Below are 22,258 nucleotides of genomic sequence, written 5' to 3' on the forward strand. Positions count from 1 at the left end.
TTGGACAAATTTGGACAGGAGTGTTAAGGCATAGGAGTATACATCACTCAAGATAGGAAATCATTTAGAAAATTCAAGTATTTCAGGCTGATATTGCTGCCTTTCAAGAAAATAATGCAGTTACAGCCAAACTCTGCCATGAGACTTTARTGGTCTGTACATCCTTAACTGTCTCAAACTGGTTACATGAGTCACCAATACAGCTATATATATATAAAACATAGTAACCATTACTACCCTAGCTGTTGCAAAGCAACCCAGAATATTTCAGACGCTCAGTCTCTCCAGCAGAATCCTCTTCACAGCTCAAAAATTTTCTTTATAATATATTTTAAAAAACTTTTGAGCCAAAAAAGTATTTCATTTAAATATCATGCTAGTTACCTTGMATTGCAAACATCAGTCTAATTTTATATTCAATTTTCCTACATAATTGAGAATTGTTCATAATTTCTACAGAAAAAAAAGCACTCAAACAAACCACTTAAACAAACAGCATATTAAACAGCATTACTAGAGGCTAAATACCCAGTGGAAGCTGGAACACAGACCCTCACCTCTGCTTGTCCACCCTCAAGGAACAATGATTGCCTTTTTGGAATGTGGAGCCTTGCAGGAGAATAAAGCTATCCTGGAAGCAAATGCTCCCCTTCTAGACATAGTTTTGCTGTGGAGGATTTYGTTAAGAACTTTGGAAGGCTTCTGCTTTGACAGAATTACAGTTTGGTGCCTGCAAATCCATGCTTTACCAAGCACGATAATGAGGAAAAAAATTAAGAAACAGCACACATCCATGTGTCATATGTCTCCATAATGACTTCCTTCCTGCCCTCCATATCTCATAATAAACCACCCTCTAAATACACTGTCCTGCATGTATGGCCCTATAATCTCTTTGGTGTTTGTTCCTCTGCAGACTCACTCTGCAGCTAGAATCAGGGTTCTATCCAAGGGAAAACACAGGGAATAAAAAATAAAAACAGAGAAAACGAACTTACTTTCAAACAACACATCAGTTATAGGGAACAATATTGGAAGGGGTTTTTTTTCTGTTTGACTTTAGGTATTTTGAAGAGAAACTAGACTTGAAGACTGAGAGGAAAATGGAAATCTCACAGGCAGGATTTTGGTTTGCAACACCACACATAAGAGCTGGACTTTGCAGATGTAAGGTGCTGCACAGCTGCATGTATTGTGAACCCCAAATAAGAAGGGGTTACAACTGGATCCAGATTAGTCCCTGGATTCTGGGAGTCATTCTCTCCCACTCTTCCCTAAGTAAAAACCGCCCCCCAAAAAATCCCCATCTACACAGATGCAGCATGAGCACGCTGCTACTTCTGAATGCACCAAACAAGAAGCACAGAAGATGTCTACCTGAAACTTATCTGGCAGCCTGGATTGTCCAAGGGATATCACAAATGTCCTGGGAAAAAAGGCTGCTGAGCACTGCCCACAGGCAGAGCACATTTCCCATGGAAACAGAGCATATTCAGTAAGCAGAGGTAGGGAATTCCTCATTGCTACGTAAGTATAACAGGAGCCAATGCCCCCAAAGCACAGGTAAGGACTGGAGAGGTCAGAGGGACAATTAGAGTGGCAGAATGAACTAAAACCACATTTGTAATCCAGTTACAGATTTCATATTGTTGCAAAATAGAAGTCACAATTACAGCAGTATCAAGAATGTAGCCATTTCCAATAACAAACACATCCTTATCTTGGGTGGTTATTAATTATTTCACCAGACCAAAAAAAGGAAMCCTCTAAACTTCTGATTTCCTCCAAACTGCTGACAATAATTTTCTCTTGGGAAGTATGCACATGCATTCCTAATTTTGTGTAGTTTCTCCATGCAGTTCTGCTTCYATCTTCTAAATACTTCTCTTACTGGAGATTAAAAAACATGAAATTCTCAGAGCTGGCAGACAAACTGCACCTATATTTTGTACCCCTGTTCTACCTATATTTGAACTATTCCAGCATTAAAACAGCCAGCCAAAATGATCAACAAAGGACAATTCTCTGCCAAGCAGTGTCAGAGTTTCCTCTCACGTGAGCAACCAAACACTAACATGGAAGTAATTAAAAACACCCTTAAAATAGAAACATAAGCATGCAATACAAATTGCCAGCTAACAGCACAAGGAGGGGGAAATCTTTTCATTTTTCTTTAGKGATATTTTAAGCAATTGACACTTGTCTGCAGCCACTATTCAGTACACAATCTTCAGTGTTTGTGTTGATCAGTATTTTTCTAATTGCTTCAAAGAACATCTTTGCATTTTGCTCATGACAAAAAAAGCTGTTCTTGGGTGAATTTTGAGCATTGTAAATAGTATTCTGGGCAAAACCATTCAATGACTTTTTCTGTTAAGCACAATGGTACTCATCTGCAAAACACGTATTTTTCATCTAATCTTGCACCTGACAGCTGAGAGCATCTCCCTGGCAACCATCACTAACACACTTGCAGCCAAATAGGACAGAAAAATACTGGAGAAGCCCACAATAACCTCACACAGGAAATGCTATTTTGAAAATCCAGCCTGAAACACTGAGGAAATTTTAGGACTATGGTGTTGATCTAGCTTGCTGGGGGGTTGGGTTTGGTTTTTTTGCTTTGTTTTCTTGATGATCTTAATAAAGCAAAGAAGGAAGAAACTCAAAGGAGATGACTGTTTAAGGAAGCACTTTTAGGAACTTTCAAGAAAACAATCAGGTACTGATAATCACAGGGAAAGCCTAATGTCAAGGTTTTAGATCAGATTTCCCATTTAAAACAGCAGCAAGTCTTTCCTTCTACTGGACAGCAAATGGAATGGAGCCCAAGTCACCCAAATCTGTAGGATCATCTCTCCTGTTCCTTCTGGCAGCTCTGAACCAGACAGTTGGACCCCACTACCTGCAAAAGCTGCAGTGCCAAGACCAGGCCAGCTGCTGGAGTGAGTGAGGAATAAACTGATGGCTTTATGTCAGAGAAAGACATGGAGAAAAGGAAGGTTGRTTCAAAAATCCAGGAAACACCTGCAAATCATCATTCTGCTTCTGCTTTATATTCTCACCACTTTGAGAGGCYACAGATCGTAGTCAGGACTGGCAGGACTCGTTTCTAACAGTATGGATTTAAATTAAAATCAAAGAGGGAGGAAAAAAAACACCCCAAGTTCTGCAAAAAAAGACCAAGTTAAAATGGAGACTTATTTTTTTTCTCTGCCGAAGTACTCAACTACTACTTGTTTTACAGCTGCTTACCATTCTGGCTAGAATAAGCCAATCTGCAAAGCAGTAATTCCTTTGTGGGCAAATTGTGGCCAAGATTCTGCTTCCTTATTCTCACTGCTGAGAATTACAGTGAAGCTTTAGTTCAAGTAGAGTCAAATGCATAACAGCTCCTGATCTGCAAAGACTCTTCATAAAAGGAAACCCTACAGAGAGTAAAAATATGCAATTTTCAGCTGTTTTCATTCATTTTCTCAGTAAGAGAAAGAACAATGTCCCTGACTGCCCTGAACATTTGCAATAATTACCATACACTTTAAAAATTAAGTCACCTGCTAGAGACAATTATGTATCAGACTCCTAACTAGGATACCMCTGAAGCCCCAAATCTCTTACTTCCCAATCATTTCCCTTCTGTTATGTGTTAATTACTGAGAATATTTTTAATTGTGTCACTGCCACAGCCCATAAGCACAGGGCATAACATGTTAAATCACATACCAAGGCGTTAACATCCTCAGTTTTGTAGATCAACATCCGTATCTCTTCTGGATCACCACTGAAAATCGCCTGGACCAGTGGCGGCTGCRAAAAGAAAACAGAAGAAGCAGCATTACTTATTTTCTGTTTAAACTGAGAGCATTTTACTCCTGTTAACRTCTGCTCAAGCTGCCCACAGACACATGGTGTGACCTCATCAGTAAGAGCTATCAGTTTGCTTGAGGATAAACTGAAATCATGAGCATGTTTGTACCTATAATGAGCGTGTGTGTGCACAAACAGGGACCCCCATTAGAATGGTAACTTTTGTCAACAAMACACAATTAGCCCAGATGTTCTCCCTGGCATGGAGGGGGAAAACTAATTACATTAGATAGTACTGCATGCTTGCTCTTGGCACAGATTAATGGTCATGCAATACACATTTAGAAACAGAACATTRTGCAGATAATGAATTTCTGGACAATTACTAAACAACTTGTATTTTTTTACTGAATAAATACGCAATGAGCGCAGTTAATTTTAACCACCCAAGAAGCAAAATAATTATCTCATTGTTTCAAGTCTGTTATTATTCTATTACGAATGGGAATGCAGAAATAAATAATCAGGCACACAGGAGAAACAACGTGCCATGCTGGCTCCACACTGGCATCACCAGCCAGCAGTGGGAGGGAGCTCTGTGTGCGACRACCTTTGCAGCAAATATCTCAGTTATTAACCAAGCAGCACACTGAACTCAAAGAAGAAAAACCTTGCTCCTGGACACTCAGAAAGAGAAGGGGATAATTCATGAAGACCCCTATGCCCTGAAGCATGGTTGAAATAGGCCATGTTTTTCCAGCACCCTCCTGAAGGCATTTGTGTGCCCCCTCAGTCTCACTCCTGGCTGCCTCATGGCTCTACTGGCAAAAAAGTTTGTGGTGCCATGCAATCACCAGAATCTAAAACAATCATGCAAATAGAAGCACACATGACTACTTAAGCACATAAAACCACAGCAGTTCTTGAGATYCTGCAGAATTTAACTCTCTTGTAAACAGGCTGAAAGAACAAAGAAAATACCATTTCCTTCCTATCTTTTCACTGCAAAATTCATCATATTCAAATGTGGAAAATACATTTCTATGTTAATGGTGTCTATTTTAAGACATATTAATCCCTTATGTCCTTGAGAAACATTCATGCTGGAATTTCATTCTTGCCACTCCTACAAAAGTGAAAAGAACTMAAACAGCATCTTTGATCACAATTGCCTATGTCTTACATTTTGTAGTGGATGTTTTAAAAAAGAAAGGAAAAAATCACATTTTAATTGAACCATTTAGCATGCTTCCTTCCCAGCCCATATAGAATGGCCAGAGAATATTCCCCACCAGAGGATGCAAACACAGATCTCAATTTTTAGAAGAGAAGGGAACAGACTAATAGCTATGAAGAATCAGTGAATGTTTATTAAGTTACGATGCTCACACCAAAACATTTGCATTTCATGCGCATTTATCATAATATTTAAATGAAAAAAATTATCAGGAAAGCAGAGAACGCCCCAATTTCAAGCTAAATGGCAACAGAACCCAGTAGACAAGAAGCAAACACCCCCAGCAGCTTAGATTATTCCCTGAACCCATTTGTAGGTATGCCCAGCACCCAACAAAAAGTACCAGCCAGGCTYTGGTGACATTTAAGCTGAGACCTCAGACAGATGTAAGGGAAAAAGAGAAAGAAACCCTCAAAACTCAAAGCTAATAGATTAAAATAAATTTTTAAAAAATTCAAATGCTGTTATCAGACAATGTTTTTCTTTTTAAAAAGGAGGCAGTACTGTTTATCATTACATTAAAGAAAAAAAAAGGTCTACAATAAGACACTTTGCCCCTTCTCTCTGCCAGAAGTCTGAATCAGACACTTAGTTTTACAGGAAATGTTTGACCTTTCTAATTAGCATCAGCCACTTAACACAGAAAGCAGATTGAGAATAACATTGTGTTCTTTAGACCTGTAACATACAGAAGATCTTCATCTCAATTTTTGTTCAACATACCATGGTCACATCTACCTGCAGTTCCYTAAATCAAACCCCAGTGTTTTTCATGCCTTTGAAGCAGTTTATAACTTCCACCACTGATACACCTAACCTTTGCTGACAGGAGAACGTTGCCATACACTCATTTCAAAGGCCTTATCCTTCAGACCATTTAATTAAATTAAYTAAATCTAAAAAAGATCTGATTTTTATAAATTAATTATAATATTTCTCTGCCAATTGTAGCAGCAGAAGACAGAGATAATGGAGAATGATCAGAGCTTGCAAATTGGAAAGAAAAGACAAAACTGATACAGGTTAATAACCATCTTGAGTCACTGCTGTGCAGCCTGCTCCAGCTGGCCATTTTTCACTGTGTCATTATTTTACTTTATTWTCACAGGTATCAGTTTTGAAACGAGAAACGTATTATTGAGGCAATTTTATCACCTATTAACACCTGTTTCTGTGCAAGATGTGCAGTCATGCATGATGACCTRTTCAGGAAATACATGTCAGAACTATGTTGCAGCGTTGTCGCTGCAGTTTGAGATCAGAATGTGCATCTGAAAATGTGCAGTTTGAGATCTGAGAATGTGCATCTGCATCTATCAGCACAATGGAAAAAGTGTTGCTGCATTCAGCAGCAGCTGACAGTGATGGAACGGGCCTGGTGCAGTTACRCACACATTGGTGATGGATGCCCAGTGACCTGAACTGATTACTGTTTTGATCTTCAGTGATAATCATATTCATGCATCAATGACTTCAAAGAACTTCTTTTTTATTTTAGTTCTTGAAGGGTAGAGAATGATCCTTCCTAATTATCAAAGGATAATATATTTTTGGAAATAATTTCTAAAACTTGTGACATCATTAGTGGGTTATTTCATTAACAGAAATACTTTGCTTTAAAATTCTTCAAATTCAGAAGTTGCTAAACTCTCATAATGAAGARAAAGAGAAAAAGCACAAGCACAGAACAGAGCAGACTAGGTATAATTACATTTAGAATAAAGTAATGGTGCAAGGCTTTGGAATTATGAACAACTGTTTCATCAGCTCAGCTCTCTAYAGCTTCCAAATTCCTAAAGAGAATTTCATTTGGGAGTGTTCACATTTTTTTCTGAAAATAAACTGCAGCAGCTAACAAAAACCTTTCCATTTACTTTTTCTGCAGAGTTACCATGATAAGCATGGAATTTATCAACAAGTTTTATAAGAGGGTTTTTTACTTTGTGCTGTAACAAGCATTTTAGTAAAATTGTGTCTGCAGACTCCTTCCAGTGTTGCAACATTTGGACGTCTTTACCGAATGCTGGACTGCAATCCACCAGATAAAATTAACTTGTTGAACTGAAGACACAATAATTATTTCAGCAACAGAGCTTAAACCCACACGGAAGAATGTCCAGTGGCTCAGCTCAATCCCACAGAGCCCACAAGCCATTCCAAAAGAAAAAGCCTGACATTGGGAAATTCACCTCCATAGATTTTACTGTTACCAAGGCGCATTGACAAGTCTCTGACTCCAGATGTGATGAAGTATTTAAATGGACTGTCTAAAGTATCATTTTTACTACTGTGTCTAAAGCAGGTGCTGAACCCCCTAGCAAACCATTTCGTATTTTTGTTGAGTAATGAGTAACTGTGACATACATTAAATATTTTGCTTTGATTTCAGCTATCCTCACTCACTAATGAGGACTTACTTAAGCCAGATTTTTATTTAACAGGAGGTGAAGGCAGATAGGGAAAGGATCATCAAATCCCATGCCTATTTAACATAATATACTACCATTTGTTCCCRTGAGTAAAAAGAAGTTATATATTGATCCTTTATTAGTTCTAATTGCATTACATTAAGTTCCTGGACTAAACACTTGGATATGTCCATGTATTCAAGTAACTAACAAGGCAATGTAGCAAGACACACAATCATTTCAAAGTGGTATTGATTCTGACAGTGTTTTGCCAAACACCTCTTTTTTTTTTTTCTGAAGGTACTCCCACTAATCAAGATTACAAGGTTGTCAGCAATGTCACATCACATACATCTATTTCCTTCCTTTGGTCAAAGCAAAAACACTACTCCTCTGCCTAGTTTTAGTCTGGGACTTTCTSTGAGCATACAGCACATGACTATCTGAAATGATGTTTGAACTTATAAGTCGGTATTAGTGAACAGCCATTAACTGGATTTCTCTTAATTCTTAGAGTGCATTTCCCTGATGCTTAGTATTTATCCAGTCCCATGYACAGAAATTACTCAATACTAAAAATTTTTAACAGGCCTTGTAGTCTATTTCCCTCGCATCAGGATTTAGCCTTTTACTGTGTTTTAGGAATGCATTGTTGGGTAAATACAAAAAGAAGTTTGCTCTTACTTTGTTAATTCAAAGGGTGCATTCCTGTTGTAAGAATTTCTATATACTGACTTCTGACAGCAATGTACTTTCACAGAGCTGGTCTTTGGGGATGAATGCCCTTGGATGACTGCTAAGAGGTATTCCACAACAATTACAGATTTTTGCTGAGCATCTCTTAAGGAATGCTTGTCCAAGCTACTAAAAGGCCAGTGGAGAGAATCAAATCTGTAAATAGGGTGTGCTGGTTCCCTGGAAGCACTATGACAAACTAACAGCATTGTTAAGTGAGCAAATTTATACCGAGCAGATCAACATTTATACCAAGCAGATCAATAAATACTCTGTTGGCTGCAATATTTCAAACATGGCAGAGAAAAAGAATTTTCAATTCATTTAATTCTATCTTATTATGTCCTTCCATTTATTGCAGACTGGCCCAGTGATTTAAGGATTGCACATCAATCCTCTGCAKCAAGGACAGCATGCATGCCTACACATTGCTATTTATTTCAATTTGTTCCACTGTGTTTCAGCGCTCAAGGACCAACAAACATATGACACACAGTGGTATTAAAAAAAAGCCAAGTCAACACTCCCAAAACTAAAAAAAAAACTCTCTGCATGACAATGGCACTTCCAAGCTGAGAAATCTTCATGCTGTTTTTAGGCYAGAATTTAAAGGATACGACTGTGCTGTGACACTTTCCCTGGACCAATGGCTTTCTAACTTGCTGCCATGCTGTGCTTTAATTTGCTTAGAGGGATGCAATGGGCATTTAAGTTTTATTGCAAGAAGTCTTGGTTTTTCCTGTAATAGCCCCCATTTCTATCCATATCATTTATAACAGCTTCTCCAAAGCCTCAGGCTGTGTTCRTCCTTCAGACCATGAAAAGGATTTCACATCGATGGCACCGGGCACACAGGAGCAGTGGGGAATTGATCACTGCTTCATTTACTGTTATGCTCCCCTGAGATTAGGTAAAAAATTATTTATAACTCTAACCAAGCCATATGTTTAGCTTCAATAGCAACTTTGTACATTTTTAAAGAAAGAGGACATGGTGGGGGATGTCTGCATTTGCCTGGACAACAAAAGCTGACAGCTGAAAGCCTATCCCTCCAATGCTTTCATTCAAATACTGAATGGCAACTTCATCAAAACACAATAAAACCAAATGGAAATAGTGACCAAATGGAAAATACCACAGYGCACACCTGTGGCTCCCAGCATGGTCTGACCTTAAGGGACATGCACTGAATGACACCCAGGGCATGAGGAGAGGATGTCTGCAAAGCCAATCAGTGCAGTACAAACAATGCTTAGTGTGCTCGGTGCTTTTCCCCTCTCCAAAGTCAAATGCTCAGGAAGGCAAAAGTGGTTCCTAAGTAATTGTTCACAAATGTCTGAATARTTAATGCAATGCTAACATGGTCCATATGCAGTTCCCACTTTGGCGTGCACTCAGCCTTTCCCACAGTGGCTTCCCAAATGAAGACTTSAACATTTACAGAAATATTTGGTGCTGAATTAGTTGGAGTACGGTGATTCTAACACGATCATCAGATATTGCCACTGCTGGTAATATTATGAAAACCTTTAATTGCTGGTGTACATTGCTAACTCCATGACAAACAGCTATAGTGATAGAGCTGTTCTGACCTTACTCTGTTAAGACAGCCAGGCACCTTGTGCAAACTGCAAAGCCTCGGGACACCAGGGCCGGGAGGAGGACCTTCATCCCTGCAGCTGAATTCAGCTGGTGCCTGGTATCCAGTACTGATCAGCTTCAGAGACTGGAATTACAGCCTACCAAAACACCCTTCTGCTTCTTCTGCATGGGAAAAATCACATCATCAGCTTTAGGTGAACAAGCMTATTTTCCAAAACTCCAAGTTCCCTAATGAAGTACAGCAGCTTTAATGAAAGAGGAAGGGAAAAGCACGATCACTGAAAAAGGGCTGAATTAGGAGCAGTAGAGGTGTCTGAAACAAGAYTGTCTGATGACAGGGTGACAAGCATCTTCCACTAAGGATCTTGTTTTGAACACTGCTTACACTAGGTTTGGAAAAGAACAACCTGAACTGCTTAGAGCATGGTTCAACCCWGAAAAGGGAGCAGGGCTGTCACAACACATCCTACATCCCCTGCTTTTAAATGATTTACCCTCCACTACAGCTAAGCCTTTGCAAAACAAACCAGGCTTGGGATTGGAAACCCAGCACTGAGCTCACACAGGCTTCTGGCTCTCTGCTCCCACTCAGCAAGGCCCTGRTGGCTTTTGCTTACACCCACCCACAAAACTCCCTTTCTCCAGCCAGAGAAGACAATGGATAAGGTTCTATAATTAAACAATCACAAATCATCATTTAGTAAGTGATGTGCAAACCAGACTATATTTCACTACATTTCTCCAGCAGCAAACACCTTGTGAGGTAAATTTAAGCCAGCTAAACTCCTGCCTCTCCACCACACACTGCACRGACCTCTCTGTGCTCAGCCCTTTCYCYTCTCCTACTTGCCTTCTCCCAGAGATTTAAACTTTGCACCTTCTCTCTCTCTGCTGTCCCATTTTCAAGCTGCTGAAGCAGGGGAGCTGTAGTTCTTGGATGATGCACACTTGAACACTTTTAATTGCAAATACACACTATCAAATAAACACTTGTATTTGGAGCAAGTGAGAAAGAAAGAAAACAACATATTGAGACAGCTGAAACTTTGACACAACATTCATTTAGTCAAGCTTTCATGATACTTAAAAAGGAAAACAGTCAGGATYGCCCTGCTTGTGCAATGCTGGACCTAGCCCGGTATTTCTGTTCGCACAATTTGTGATATGCCATTCTAGACAGTGCAAAACAAGCCTCTGGCAGATCTATTTCTGGCTGTTAGCTTGGCTCCGGATTTTGGCTGCCTCCCATTTTTCATTAGGAAGCCTATCAACTGCCCCAAGAATTGCTTATGTTTCCAGGTGAAGTGAAGGTTACATCCTGTCGTTCCTGGAATCCTGACATTCCTCTACACACTGAAAATGCTTCAAGTTGCCTATGTTTCATTGAACTTCTCAGTTAAAGGCACCAAAATAACTCCTGGCCCATTAAATTTAGATCACTTCTAAAAAGGAAAAGAGCTAAGAATGTTTAATTCAGCTTGCCCAGTGTTCTCTCCTTCATTCTCATTACTGGAGGCTGTCCACTGATCTTTATTTAAGTGCTAGGGTTTGGTTTTAGTCTTGGCATTTGGGATTGGGGGATGGTGTTGTTTTTTTTTAAATGCCTCCAGATCAGATCAGAAAATTAGTTAATAAATACTGTTCTGAAGTTACATTAATCAAGTGGAGACAAAGAGTCAGCAGGATGCAGACTAGTTAAAATAAGAAAGCTTTTTTAAAGGAGACAAAAATAAACATAGTAGCRTAACATTCGTTATATTCACCAGCATTTGTTACCCATTTTAGTAGAAAAAAGTCTGTCACAGACAGCATAATAAGATTTGCTGGAATACTTACGAAGATTGAGGATAATCAATCTAATATTACCCTGAATTTTTCTAGTCCTCCTGAATTTGTTTGTTCAAAGTTTCTTGGGGTTGTATCTTGATACAAATTGTGTGTTGTGTAATMTGTCACAATAGACATACCAGTGACACCATTAAATAACAGTCATGGGATTGTAATGGCAGTACCAAAAAAATTCCAATTCCTTTAATCCATTCTCAGCAGCGTGTGCTGCACAACTTATCCATTTGCGTACTCCTTGTCATATCTATATTTTGTTTCCCAGAGCTTTTGTCTTTTTTTTTTTCCCTCCCCCATAATACATCAATCATTTAGTCAGAAGTAGGGAAGAAGTCCTGGCACCAAGGTAGTGTTTCTGAACAAGAGCATAGCAGAGAGTAAAATCTCTGGGGGCATAAATTCCAGCTGGTGTAAATCTCCCAAATGAGAGACCTGTGCTGTGTTACACCACCTGCTTTCCCAAGGGCCCTGCACACTGTCCCCAACAGAAGCACAGCTGACAGGAGGCCAAGGCAGTGTGAGGTTACGAACCTCAAGAGAGAGGAAACSGCCTGCAGCAGAGCAGAGCAACAGCAACCCCAGTGACACATCTGCTCCTCGCTACAGATTGCAGAATAAAGCAGTTAGGAGAGAAACTCGCTTGAAAAACATCAGCCYTGCCAAAAGCTTCATTTCCTGCTCAGTTGTCTTCAAACAAATTTCAAACTTTTTTTTTTTTAAACCAATTTCTTAGGTGTTAAATTCCACAACAGAGCAAAAAAAAAGACAATTAAAACTAAATTTTGTGTGCAGGGGGCAATACTCTGAGGGCTGAAGGGGTCCATGAAGCTGGTCAACTTAACCTGTGACATCTCCATTCAGTGGCCCCACATCCTCTGGAGACCACTGATATCCTGCCCTCACCCAACTCCRCCAGCAGCAATGGCAACCAAGCAGAAAAAGAAAAAAAAAGAAACGGAAATGCTGCAACTTTATCTTTCTTCAGTTTATCACTTATGAAACCATGATTTACCCCTCTTCCTTGCCAAGGCAAGCGTGTGCAAGGGCTGCTACACACACTGCAGCTGGCTTAAAAAAGCTTTTCACAGCCCTCCTTCAGAGACCTGCCTTTCATCTGGCAGCCTGGACACTCAAAAGGACAGTAACAGTCCACTCCATCAGTAATTAAGTGCTCTATATGATACATGCAGCATGCACTGATACTCAGCACACACTAATAAAAACCCTTTTATTTCTAGAAAATTAGTCCTGGTTTAGAGAACTCTAAAGTGGCATCTGATCCTGTAACATCTTACTCGGTAAGATCAGGACTTCTGCTGGTGAATGGGGTCTGGTTTACATTACTGTACACACAGAGAGTGGCATCATAAATTTSCAGATACTTCGGAACTACAAGAGACTACACAAGAACATTGGAGGGCAAGATCAGAATTTATAACCACCTTGACAAATTATGCAAACAATTAAGCTGAAGGAAGAGTAAGACACAGCTCAGTACGGAGGAGAACACAGCATGCCTGTTAGCAAGAAATCCAGGGGTGTTACACAGCAATTCTGTGTAAGAAAGAATGTGGACTGCAGTTTATTAACTGAATGTAACTGAACAATGTTCTGAAAGAGGAAGAGACTTAAATAGGATTATGACTTGCAAAACACACTTTAGTGCTTGCACACTGCTCAGTATTGCTTAGGCTGTGACTGGAGTGAGACATTTAGTTTAGGGCACCACTTGACTTGAAGACCAAAACAGGGCTATAAAACGTGATTTACAGGGAAAATCTAAACAGATCAGAGCTGGTCAGCATACACAGAAGACAATTTAAAGTAAAAATGAGAACTATTTGTGCTACATAAAAGGTTGTTACTAAAAGAAATCATCTGTTTTCCACATCCAAGACATCCAGCCCTTGAATGGCTGCACACAAGGAGGATGCTTTTCTGCTCTATTAAGGGCAACACAAACCAGGACACTGGTTACCAATTCAGCAGAGTAATAAACTGTGAACTACAGAAGACTGTATTTCAAAAATAGAACTAGTCAAATAATCACTGAAAGTCAAAAGTRTTCTTTTCTGCAGGTTTCAGTAGGCAAAGGGTTGAACATACAAAAACAAAGGAGACCAAACAAAAGTCACACCACACTTACATAAAGGTTCATGCAAAATGGATAAGCTACAGCAGAARTCAATAAAAATATATGTATTTCCAAAAGTTCAAGAGGAGTCTAGGCTTTTGGGGAGAAGCACACTAACACGTGGSAGGACTCCAGCAGAATTCCAGATCCCATCTCATTCACTCATTGGAAGGTAATTACAACTGGGTTTGGTTTTTTTTTTCACATGAGCTCAGACAGCGGTTCTGTTAAGGACAGATACAATTTATGGTATAATCTCACATGTTCCTGAASCTCATCTTCCTCTTAGCAGTGACCTGCACCCCTCGAAGGTCCTGTTGTCATGGGTATCTAAACCAAGCCTCAAACAATAGCAAAACTCCAGGGTCATGAAAACAACGTAAAAAGAGGGACAAGACACTTTAAAGACTTGAGCAAAACCTGAAACAACTAATTTGGTCGATCTTACCATTATATTACAGGTGGATCTTACTCAGGTTCCTCTTGTGTTGCTTCACCCCTGCCTGTCTCCTACACACTACAATGCAGCTCATTCAATTGTCACCCTCACAGCCACCMTCCTGCCAGCTCCAGAAAACCTCAGAAAATCTCCCAGCTCATCTCTTCTTACATAGCCAGTGTCAAATATACTTTAAAAGACATTAAAGACTAATGGACTTACGTTGATGTTTGCTGATTTCTCTTAAASGTCATGGAGAGCTCTTGAAGAGCACCAGTCAATTATTACTTTTTTTGTAAAATACCAACATCCTTTGCAGATTTTAGTCACTGATATTTGCTTTCTGCATAGTTGSCATAAAATTCAGATTAAAAAAGTTTAACTGTTGAGGCTGATGACAGGGTTACTTCCATTAATACTAGAGTAACCATATGTGAACATGAAGATCAGTTCGTAACACCACTTCATCTCTTTCTTTACATTAGGCATGCTACAGCTGGCATGGAGCTCTGCTCAACAATGTTTTACCTCTACTTTGAATCTGGAACAGATTAGCAAAGTTAGCTTGATGCAATATATCCTGATAATATCCTTGTTCTCAACATCAACAAAGTTATTGAAGCTGACAGCAAAGAAAAAAAAATAATCAAGCTTTGCTGATGAGTGCAATGTCAGAMAGACAGGCCAAAGAAATTAAATGGAAATTTTAAAAGGTTTCAAAATTGTCTTCACTTCAGAAAACAATTCAGTATCTTCAAAGCATGATGCATCTGACTGTGACAAAYCCAGCAGTGTCAAAATTACTTTGTACAGACACAAATTAAACAGAAAAATGAGCTGGAGAGTTATAATGAGGTATTATACTTTCTTCCAACAAGTTATGAATAGCTTTGTCTGGATACCCTCTGAAAAGCCTGCAAGATATCTYTGAGACTACTGTCACAGCTCTGAGACTTAGCGTGAGCCTTCCCTTCATCAATCCCATGCATCCAGTGAGAAAATGCACTCAATCCCATACATCAGGTACACCTCCATGGCTGAGTAAAGCTAACCCTGCACGGGAAGCACCAGCCAAAAGGGTAAGCATGTGCATTCTCATCAGCTGAGGAATTAGGATACAAATCTTCCTCACTCCATTTCTTCTCAAGCAGCTTCCAGCCATGGTCACAATCTTTTGCTGAAACCCTTCAGCACTGAGAAGGAAGGCAGGACAAGGGCTCAGCATCCCAGCTCCCAGCACTAACTGATTTGTACATGCCGCTGTCTCTCCATGCTTATTTCCCATTCCTGTCATACAAATCGAGCAGTGAGATGGCAGTCAGACACAGCCCAGTTATGTTAGAGACCCTCTCTCTGTCCATGTCATATTRATACATTGATSYCCYCTGGTCTGGGATAACCACTGCCCAAATGGGGCTTCCTTTTCAGGAGAAAAAAGCTCAGCCTGTGGGGTGCTCAGCCACAGAGGGTCCTGGCAAAGCCAAGGCAAGCCCCCCCCACTCCTGAGCAGTCTCATTGGAGCCTGTTCACAACAGAGAAGGGCAAAGGATCATCCAGCGAGCAAAAGAGAGCACAAGAAAGAGGGCAGCCCGCTCTAGATGGCCTTCTGCAAAACAAATTGTTCAGGAAAGCCAGAGAGGAGAAAAAAATGACATTTTTACAAATGCCTTTTTAAGCCCAAACCATAGCTSCCATCTGTAATCCAAAGCCCATTTTTAATTTTGCTTGAGAGGCCATAGCTTATTAAGGCTGAAAGTTAATTAGACTTGTATAGCTTAACACTTCAGCCTCTCATTTATTTTTTGTGAACTACTCAACTTCAATAGTGAAAAGCTTACTATCCTGTGTTGTTGTCATGCACTATGAGTCTGATACCAAAATAAATGCTTGCAAAAAGGAAGACCTTGAAGTTTGCTAAAAAATAATTAGCTGGGGCTTTTTTAAGCAGTTTTTTTTTTTATATTAAGAACAACAAATCTCTATTTTGAGTCCCTAAACACAGCCCCTCAATACTTCATGAATATTCATGTATTAGTCTYGTCAAATTTAACCCAGTAAATATGYGACCTTACTATAAAACCCCCTYTAATCAGCTAACACACGTAATTGCTGCTTGTCAGGGCAGGGGCAATGTGCTCAACATTCATTTTTGTCTGTGCTGTTAAGCAAGACATTATTCTCCACCTCTCTAATGACAGCAGCAGAAAGAGCTGGTGACAGCTTGATCAACTGCCTAATGAGATCCGGAAAGCTGAATTACAGTAACCTAGCTAAATGATAAAGCCAAAACAAACTGAAGGATTYCCCAATCCCGTCTGACTTTACTGTTCTTTTACGACTCCTTGACCACCCGCTTTGGCCACACCACTGAGGATGCCTGTGGTATTTGAACACTTCCTTTGGAGAGGGAGCTCTTCAAGCTGTTTTGCCCACCAGAGAAGATGTTTGAGGAAAAGCTCAGGGAACATGTCTAGACTGCCACTAAACCCAGATGGCTTCTTTGAAATGGGTATGTATTTCTGGGATTGTGCTACTGGATATGAACCCTGTACATGAACTCAAGAAGAAGCAGGTGTAGACCTTACAATTTTCCTTCTAAAACCCATGTACATTGCAAAACAGAGCCTGCAGTACTAAATTAGTAACCATGTCCACTCAYTTGCATAGATTTTTACAAGTGACTCAAGTAATGCATCAGAAGCTAGTGAGATCTGACAGCATCTAAGCTAAGCCCAGACTTAGCCCTCGACTTACTCAACCTTTTGCAAGGAACTGGTTTGGTAAATCACTGTCCTATTTTGCTGTATGGTTTAACCATTCTCAGGCTGCCCTGCCCCTCTGATCTGCTAAACAAAGCAAATGTCTCTGTGTCTCACAGCCTCCTCCTCTCAGTCCTCGAGAAGCTCTCGCCTGTTTTTTTACGGCCACGATTGTAATACGAGACCTGCAGGTCTCCTTCTCTGATGTCTCATTTCACAAGTGGCTGTAGCTCACCCCAACACTTCAGAAGAAAATACAGAAAAGTGCAGTCTAGCTGTGTCACAGACCTTGGATTTTATATAAACATATGAATTTAAGGGCCATCTAATACTGTTCACATCTCAGTTGATGGCAGAAACTTTCAAACTAAGCTAAGACTGATAACAATGCTTGGTGCTTTTAAAAAAGCCCAAACATATAAAGCTACATGATCTTTCTGAGGGATGGAAAACTTTTCAGAGGGGTGGGAAAGGTTGTGCCATCTCACCATCATAATTTACCATGATTGCAATGAGTTTAAAAAAAAAAAAAACAAAAAAAAAACTAAAAAGGGAAACTAAAAAAGGAAGCAGGCTGTTCCCGAAAGCCTGCCATACAGCTTTCACTAAGAGTTTTGCATGGGGAAGTCCAGGACTCTTCTGCTGGCAGCACTTTATGTAGAGTTCAGAATCCCTCCTCCTCTGGGGTGAGATGACAGTTTCTCTATGTTATCTGCAACATSTCACAGACCAACAGAAACTATACCATAAACAGGAACCTGCCCAAGGGGAATACAGTCCTAGTGCACTGAGCTAAAACGATGGCTGGCAGAGAGCTCTAAACCATGGGGGAAATGGTGATGTTAACAAAAAAGATGGATACACCTTTCTACATCCCAGTCATGTGCCTGCACAGATTATTTCAGGTTTTCTAAACACAGGCAGGATCTTGAGGAAGTAACCAGAGAGAGGGGAGGGAAAAGCAGTAAATTCTGAGCCACCCACGGCATCTGCTCTTCTGCTTTGAATTAGCCAGCTCTATGGTCTGCACTTCCAACCTGACTGGGCTAAAACTGAGACTGCACTGGTCCTGCCCCTCCAGGCTKCAACATAAAGTTACCTGCACAACTGGACTAAGGCAAGCTGGATTTTCAGCAGTCTCTGTTATAACCTAATTCCAACTTCTAACTTGTAAGCTGGATATCTTGTAAAATTCAGAAGGTGAACTCCATATGGGCATAAGCATCAGATGAAACACAGGAAACGTCTCATCCCTATTCATGCCATAGTAGTATGTAGACCACGGAGCAGACTGCCAGTGTCTGATGTATTCTAGTTCCTGAAATTCTAGTTCCTGAACTGCAATTCTCATCCCTGGAACTGTTTGGGTCCTAAAAGCATTTTAAGTAATTTTATTTCTGTCTCTACAGGAAAGAAAACAAAACAACTCCAAGTCATATTAAATATTTGAAGAGAATTCTGCAAACCAAGAACAAGACATTTCTAATCTAGGTCATCTTATAAAGACATTAGTGTCACCATGCTAAATTTCTGCTCTCCTGAGACAGAGCTGCCACTAGTTAACTCACYGCACTGACACAGATTCTGAGAAAAGCCCCAGGAAATGTTTTAGGCTGACTTCTGCGAAGAAAGAAAAACACACATCACATTTTTAAATGGCTGCACCCAGCCCTGCCAGCCCGCTCRGTTTTGGATAATGGAACTACAAAACACAGCTTGCTCTTGTAGGAAGTAACAACTGATAACATGCCAGCCTTTTTGCAGTTTTTCACTGTAGTGCTATATCACTCCAGCTTTCATTCAGCTTTCTGTATTAAGAGAGCCTAATTTGGCTGCAGTGYACTCTGAGTTTGCTAAGCAGTGTTTAACAGAGATAAGGGGGGAAGCAAATCACAGGGGGACGTCACTCCCAGCCTCCTGCCACACCCGACTCAGGCTGGATATGTGCAGTAATCTTCAATCCCAAACCAGCACTACCCTTTGCTGTGCAAGTCCTGTGTTTTTCCATCTCCACAAAATGCCACGCTTTTCTTATTGAACAAGTTCTCTTTCTCTCTTAGCAATACAGAACCACAGAATGGTTTGGATTGGAAGGGACCTTGAAGGCCACATCACTGCAACCTCCCTGCCATGGGCAAGGAACCTGTGACCAGACCAGGCTGCTCAGAGCCCCATCCAGCCTGGCTCTGAACACTTCCTGGGATGGGGCATCCACAGTTTCTCTGCGCTGCTTGTTCCAGCACCTCACCACCTCCTGAATTACTTTACTGGATCCTTCCTGCCAAGCTTCCTGAAGGCCAGGATAGCACAGRAGGGGAAGAGGCTCAGAAAGCTATGATTTTGTGGCACTGAATCAATGCTGCTAAAGGTAAGTCAGTWACAGACATTGGAAAGTAAAGAGGAATAGAAAAAATTCTGTGTTCTCCCTCATTTGCTCCAAGCATCAGCACTTGTAGCTATCCAAACACACAAGCTCTCTGACCTGTGTCCTCTGTAGGTTCCCTCCTGGCTACAGTCTGAGAGACACAGATCCCACCTTTCCAGAGCAATGTCACTTGAAAAGGATTCATCCTATGCATATGATACAGCAGCATTAAAGGAAAAAATAAAGGACAGACTACTTGCTCACTGCAACAAGTAACGGGTTTTTTAACTATGAAGAATTATATTTGTTTTYGAAAATGGATAAAAGTAGAATAGCCAGGTTTAGGGCTACTGAAAACCAAGTCCTGAAGTGCAGGGTGTAAGGAAAGCTCACCGTGTTTACAGATTGAACGCAGACCTGTCTTGCTTACCCAGTAGGAAACCAATTAATTATTATTTGTATGATCAGCACAAATGCACTGTGACTCAGGGCTGACAGTGGAATGCTCTCTTGCTGGTATCATGAAACATGACTCAGTTTTCATGCCTTCATGAAGAATTGTCACATACCTCAGCTTAAAAAAAAAGTAATTCTGACATGGCCTGTCATAAAGGTGAAGCAGTTTTCCTAGCATAAGAACAATTCCCAGTGCTGCACCCATAAGCCTCAACTGGAAATTCAGAAACAACCTATTGAAAAGGAGATTAAGAAATTTATATATTAAAGATCACGTAGCTTTAAAACATAAGCAAACTCTTTAGAGCTATCAAGGCTGGATTCACAAAAACAATGGTATCCAGCATGCAGAATGATCATTTCAAACCACTCCAACTGATTTTAAAACTCTGCTTCTAAAAAGTACAGAATTACACCATGAATTACAGTCTTCAACTAATGCCTGAAGCTTGTCCTGTGGTGGTGGGGTGTCTGCACACCTCTGCTTGGAGTTTATTTTAGAGTCTAATTTGCATTGTTTTATAAAGTAATTTAAGAAAATGTGCTAAGAAATTGTTTTTCAGTCAGAAGGCCAGCTGTCCTATTCATTTTTCCTAATCATTTATCACAAATACTGCTGCTCAAACACCCTCATATGCTTAAAATGTAATCAAGATGTTGTGAAGAAATGAACAAAACCAAGCCTGTTTGCAAGATGAGGGGGGGAAAAAAGCCCCACTGAACAAGCTGGAAGTTCCTGAAGCCTATAAGGGTGTAATTTTGCTGGTTAACAGCAGATTGAAATTGTATTACCTAAAGCTGATTTAAGCTGACAGCAAATTAAATGGTGCATTTACAAACTTCCACCAACARCTACAATGAAATCCATGAATCAGAAGAAACGAGCAGATCTGTGCTTCTGCTATTTGGTTCTGCCAAACCCATTGCAGGTATCTCASGCCATGAAGATCTCCCTTGTGATAGTTCATCATCTCAGCAGAAGCACCTGAACTGACACATCTCCATTTTCCAAACTGGGGCTCAGAGCTACCATGCTTTGGAGATAGCAACATTTTTTCATCCCTCAAAGCCCTTCCTAAAGGTGGGTCTCAACTACACAGACCAAGCAACAAGCACAGAGAAGCATGTATAAAATTGTTACAGGACTCATTTACCCTTCAGGTATTTTCAGGTCTTATGCTTTTAACATTTGCAAAGCACTGAAGATATTTCTCCTATTTTTTTGTTGAGTGATAGCATTATTAAATTTCCTAAGTTATTTAGCATTTATAGAAGAATTTGAGATAAGATCTATAAATTAACTCCYATCACCTTAACAAATGGAATTACAAGGAGCAAGGAAAAAAAATGTTTGCGCTCTCCTAATCATCCTGTTCCACCCACAAAAGGCACTTACATTAATAGAGAACCTGGCATTCATAAACCTGTATGGCATCACAGCACTGGGGTCACATCTGCATTCCCACCATTCATTCAAAGAGCAAGAATTTCAAAATCCCTGTTTGCACTTGCTCTCTGTGATGACTTGTTCACTCCCAGTTGTCTTCTTTTTCATATGGAGGCAAGGGTTGAATCTGTGGATGTCAGTGCCAGTCCCTTTCCAAGGTAGGTGCCACAAATCAAGTCAAGGCTGTATGAAAAGTGCCACCTAACTCTGAATCTGGTTGCAAAACCAAAGATGTGAATGCACACACTTAAAACACTTCTGCTTAAAGGCTCTCCCTCAGGGCACCAACTGGACACAAAGATTTACAATGGGAAAACGCATCAAGTGTCTGCAAACACATTCATATTGATGGGGCAGAATTCACTACAGGGGAGTTTCACAGCTCAGGCACTGTAGACAGGGTAGACAAGGAGATGAGGGACAGAGAACACCGAGCTGTTCAGGCTCCTCATCCTACATGGACACAGAGCATCCTGGTTACATCAGAGGAACCTGTGGGACTTGAGAGCCCAGCTATGTTAATCACAGCTCATCAAAAGCCAGGAGAGAAGACCCAGGCACTGAGGAAACAAAGATGAATTGCTTTAGGGAATCTTTATGCACACGCAGTTCCTACCGCCAAGATAACACTTTATTTCTGTAACCTTCATCTGGACTCCTTGGGCACCACTGCTTGTTCCCACACTGGCCTGTGCTTTGAAAACCCAGCGAGGGAGAGCTGAGTGGCCCAGGCACTTGTCTTTCCTTCCTTCCTAAGCAGCTGGCATTAGTCATGAAATAGGTCCAATAAACGAACCAGATCAGTGATTATTCCCTTTCTAGCACTGCTGTCTCGTATCACACCAAACATGCCACCAATACCCTCTGTCACAGAGATGGCTCAATAACTAACATAACGCTGGGGGAAAATTCTCCTCCTGCCCCTGCACCCCATGGAACTAGCTCAGAAATGACAGCAGAGTGCCAAGGTGGCCTGTAGCCCCAACACCCACTTGTTGGGATCCATCACTTATGGGGTTCATCA

At 40.5% G+C, this 22,258-nt stretch overlaps 1 protein-coding gene across 10 annotated transcripts in view; it reads right to left on the reverse strand.

The window, feature by feature from the left end:
* ANKRD44 (ankyrin repeat domain 44) overlaps positions 1-22,258 on the reverse strand; it is a 130,104-nt gene that overhangs the window by 63,832 nt on the left and 44,014 nt on the right. For 9 of the 10 annotated variants that reach the window (XR_008966117.1, XM_057378024.1, XM_057378023.1 and 6 more), the window contains exon 2: positions 3,724-3,807. Coding sequence is in view for 9 of the 10 variants with exons in the window: in XM_057378024.1 (XP_057234007.1) it covers positions 3,724-3,807 (84 nt within the window). In the remaining variant the exon portion in view is untranslated. Of the gene's footprint in view, positions 1-3,255; positions 3,429-3,723; positions 3,808-22,258 lie in introns of those variants that run through there. The other variant, XM_057378022.1, reaches the window with a different exon arrangement.

Source organism: Malurus melanocephalus, unplaced genomic scaffold (genome assembly GCF_030028575.1).
Source record: "Malurus melanocephalus ecotype Western Australia unplaced genomic scaffold, MMel_1.1 scaffold_339, whole genome shotgun sequence".
Taxonomy (NCBI): domain Eukaryota; kingdom Metazoa; phylum Chordata; class Aves; order Passeriformes; family Maluridae; genus Malurus; species Malurus melanocephalus.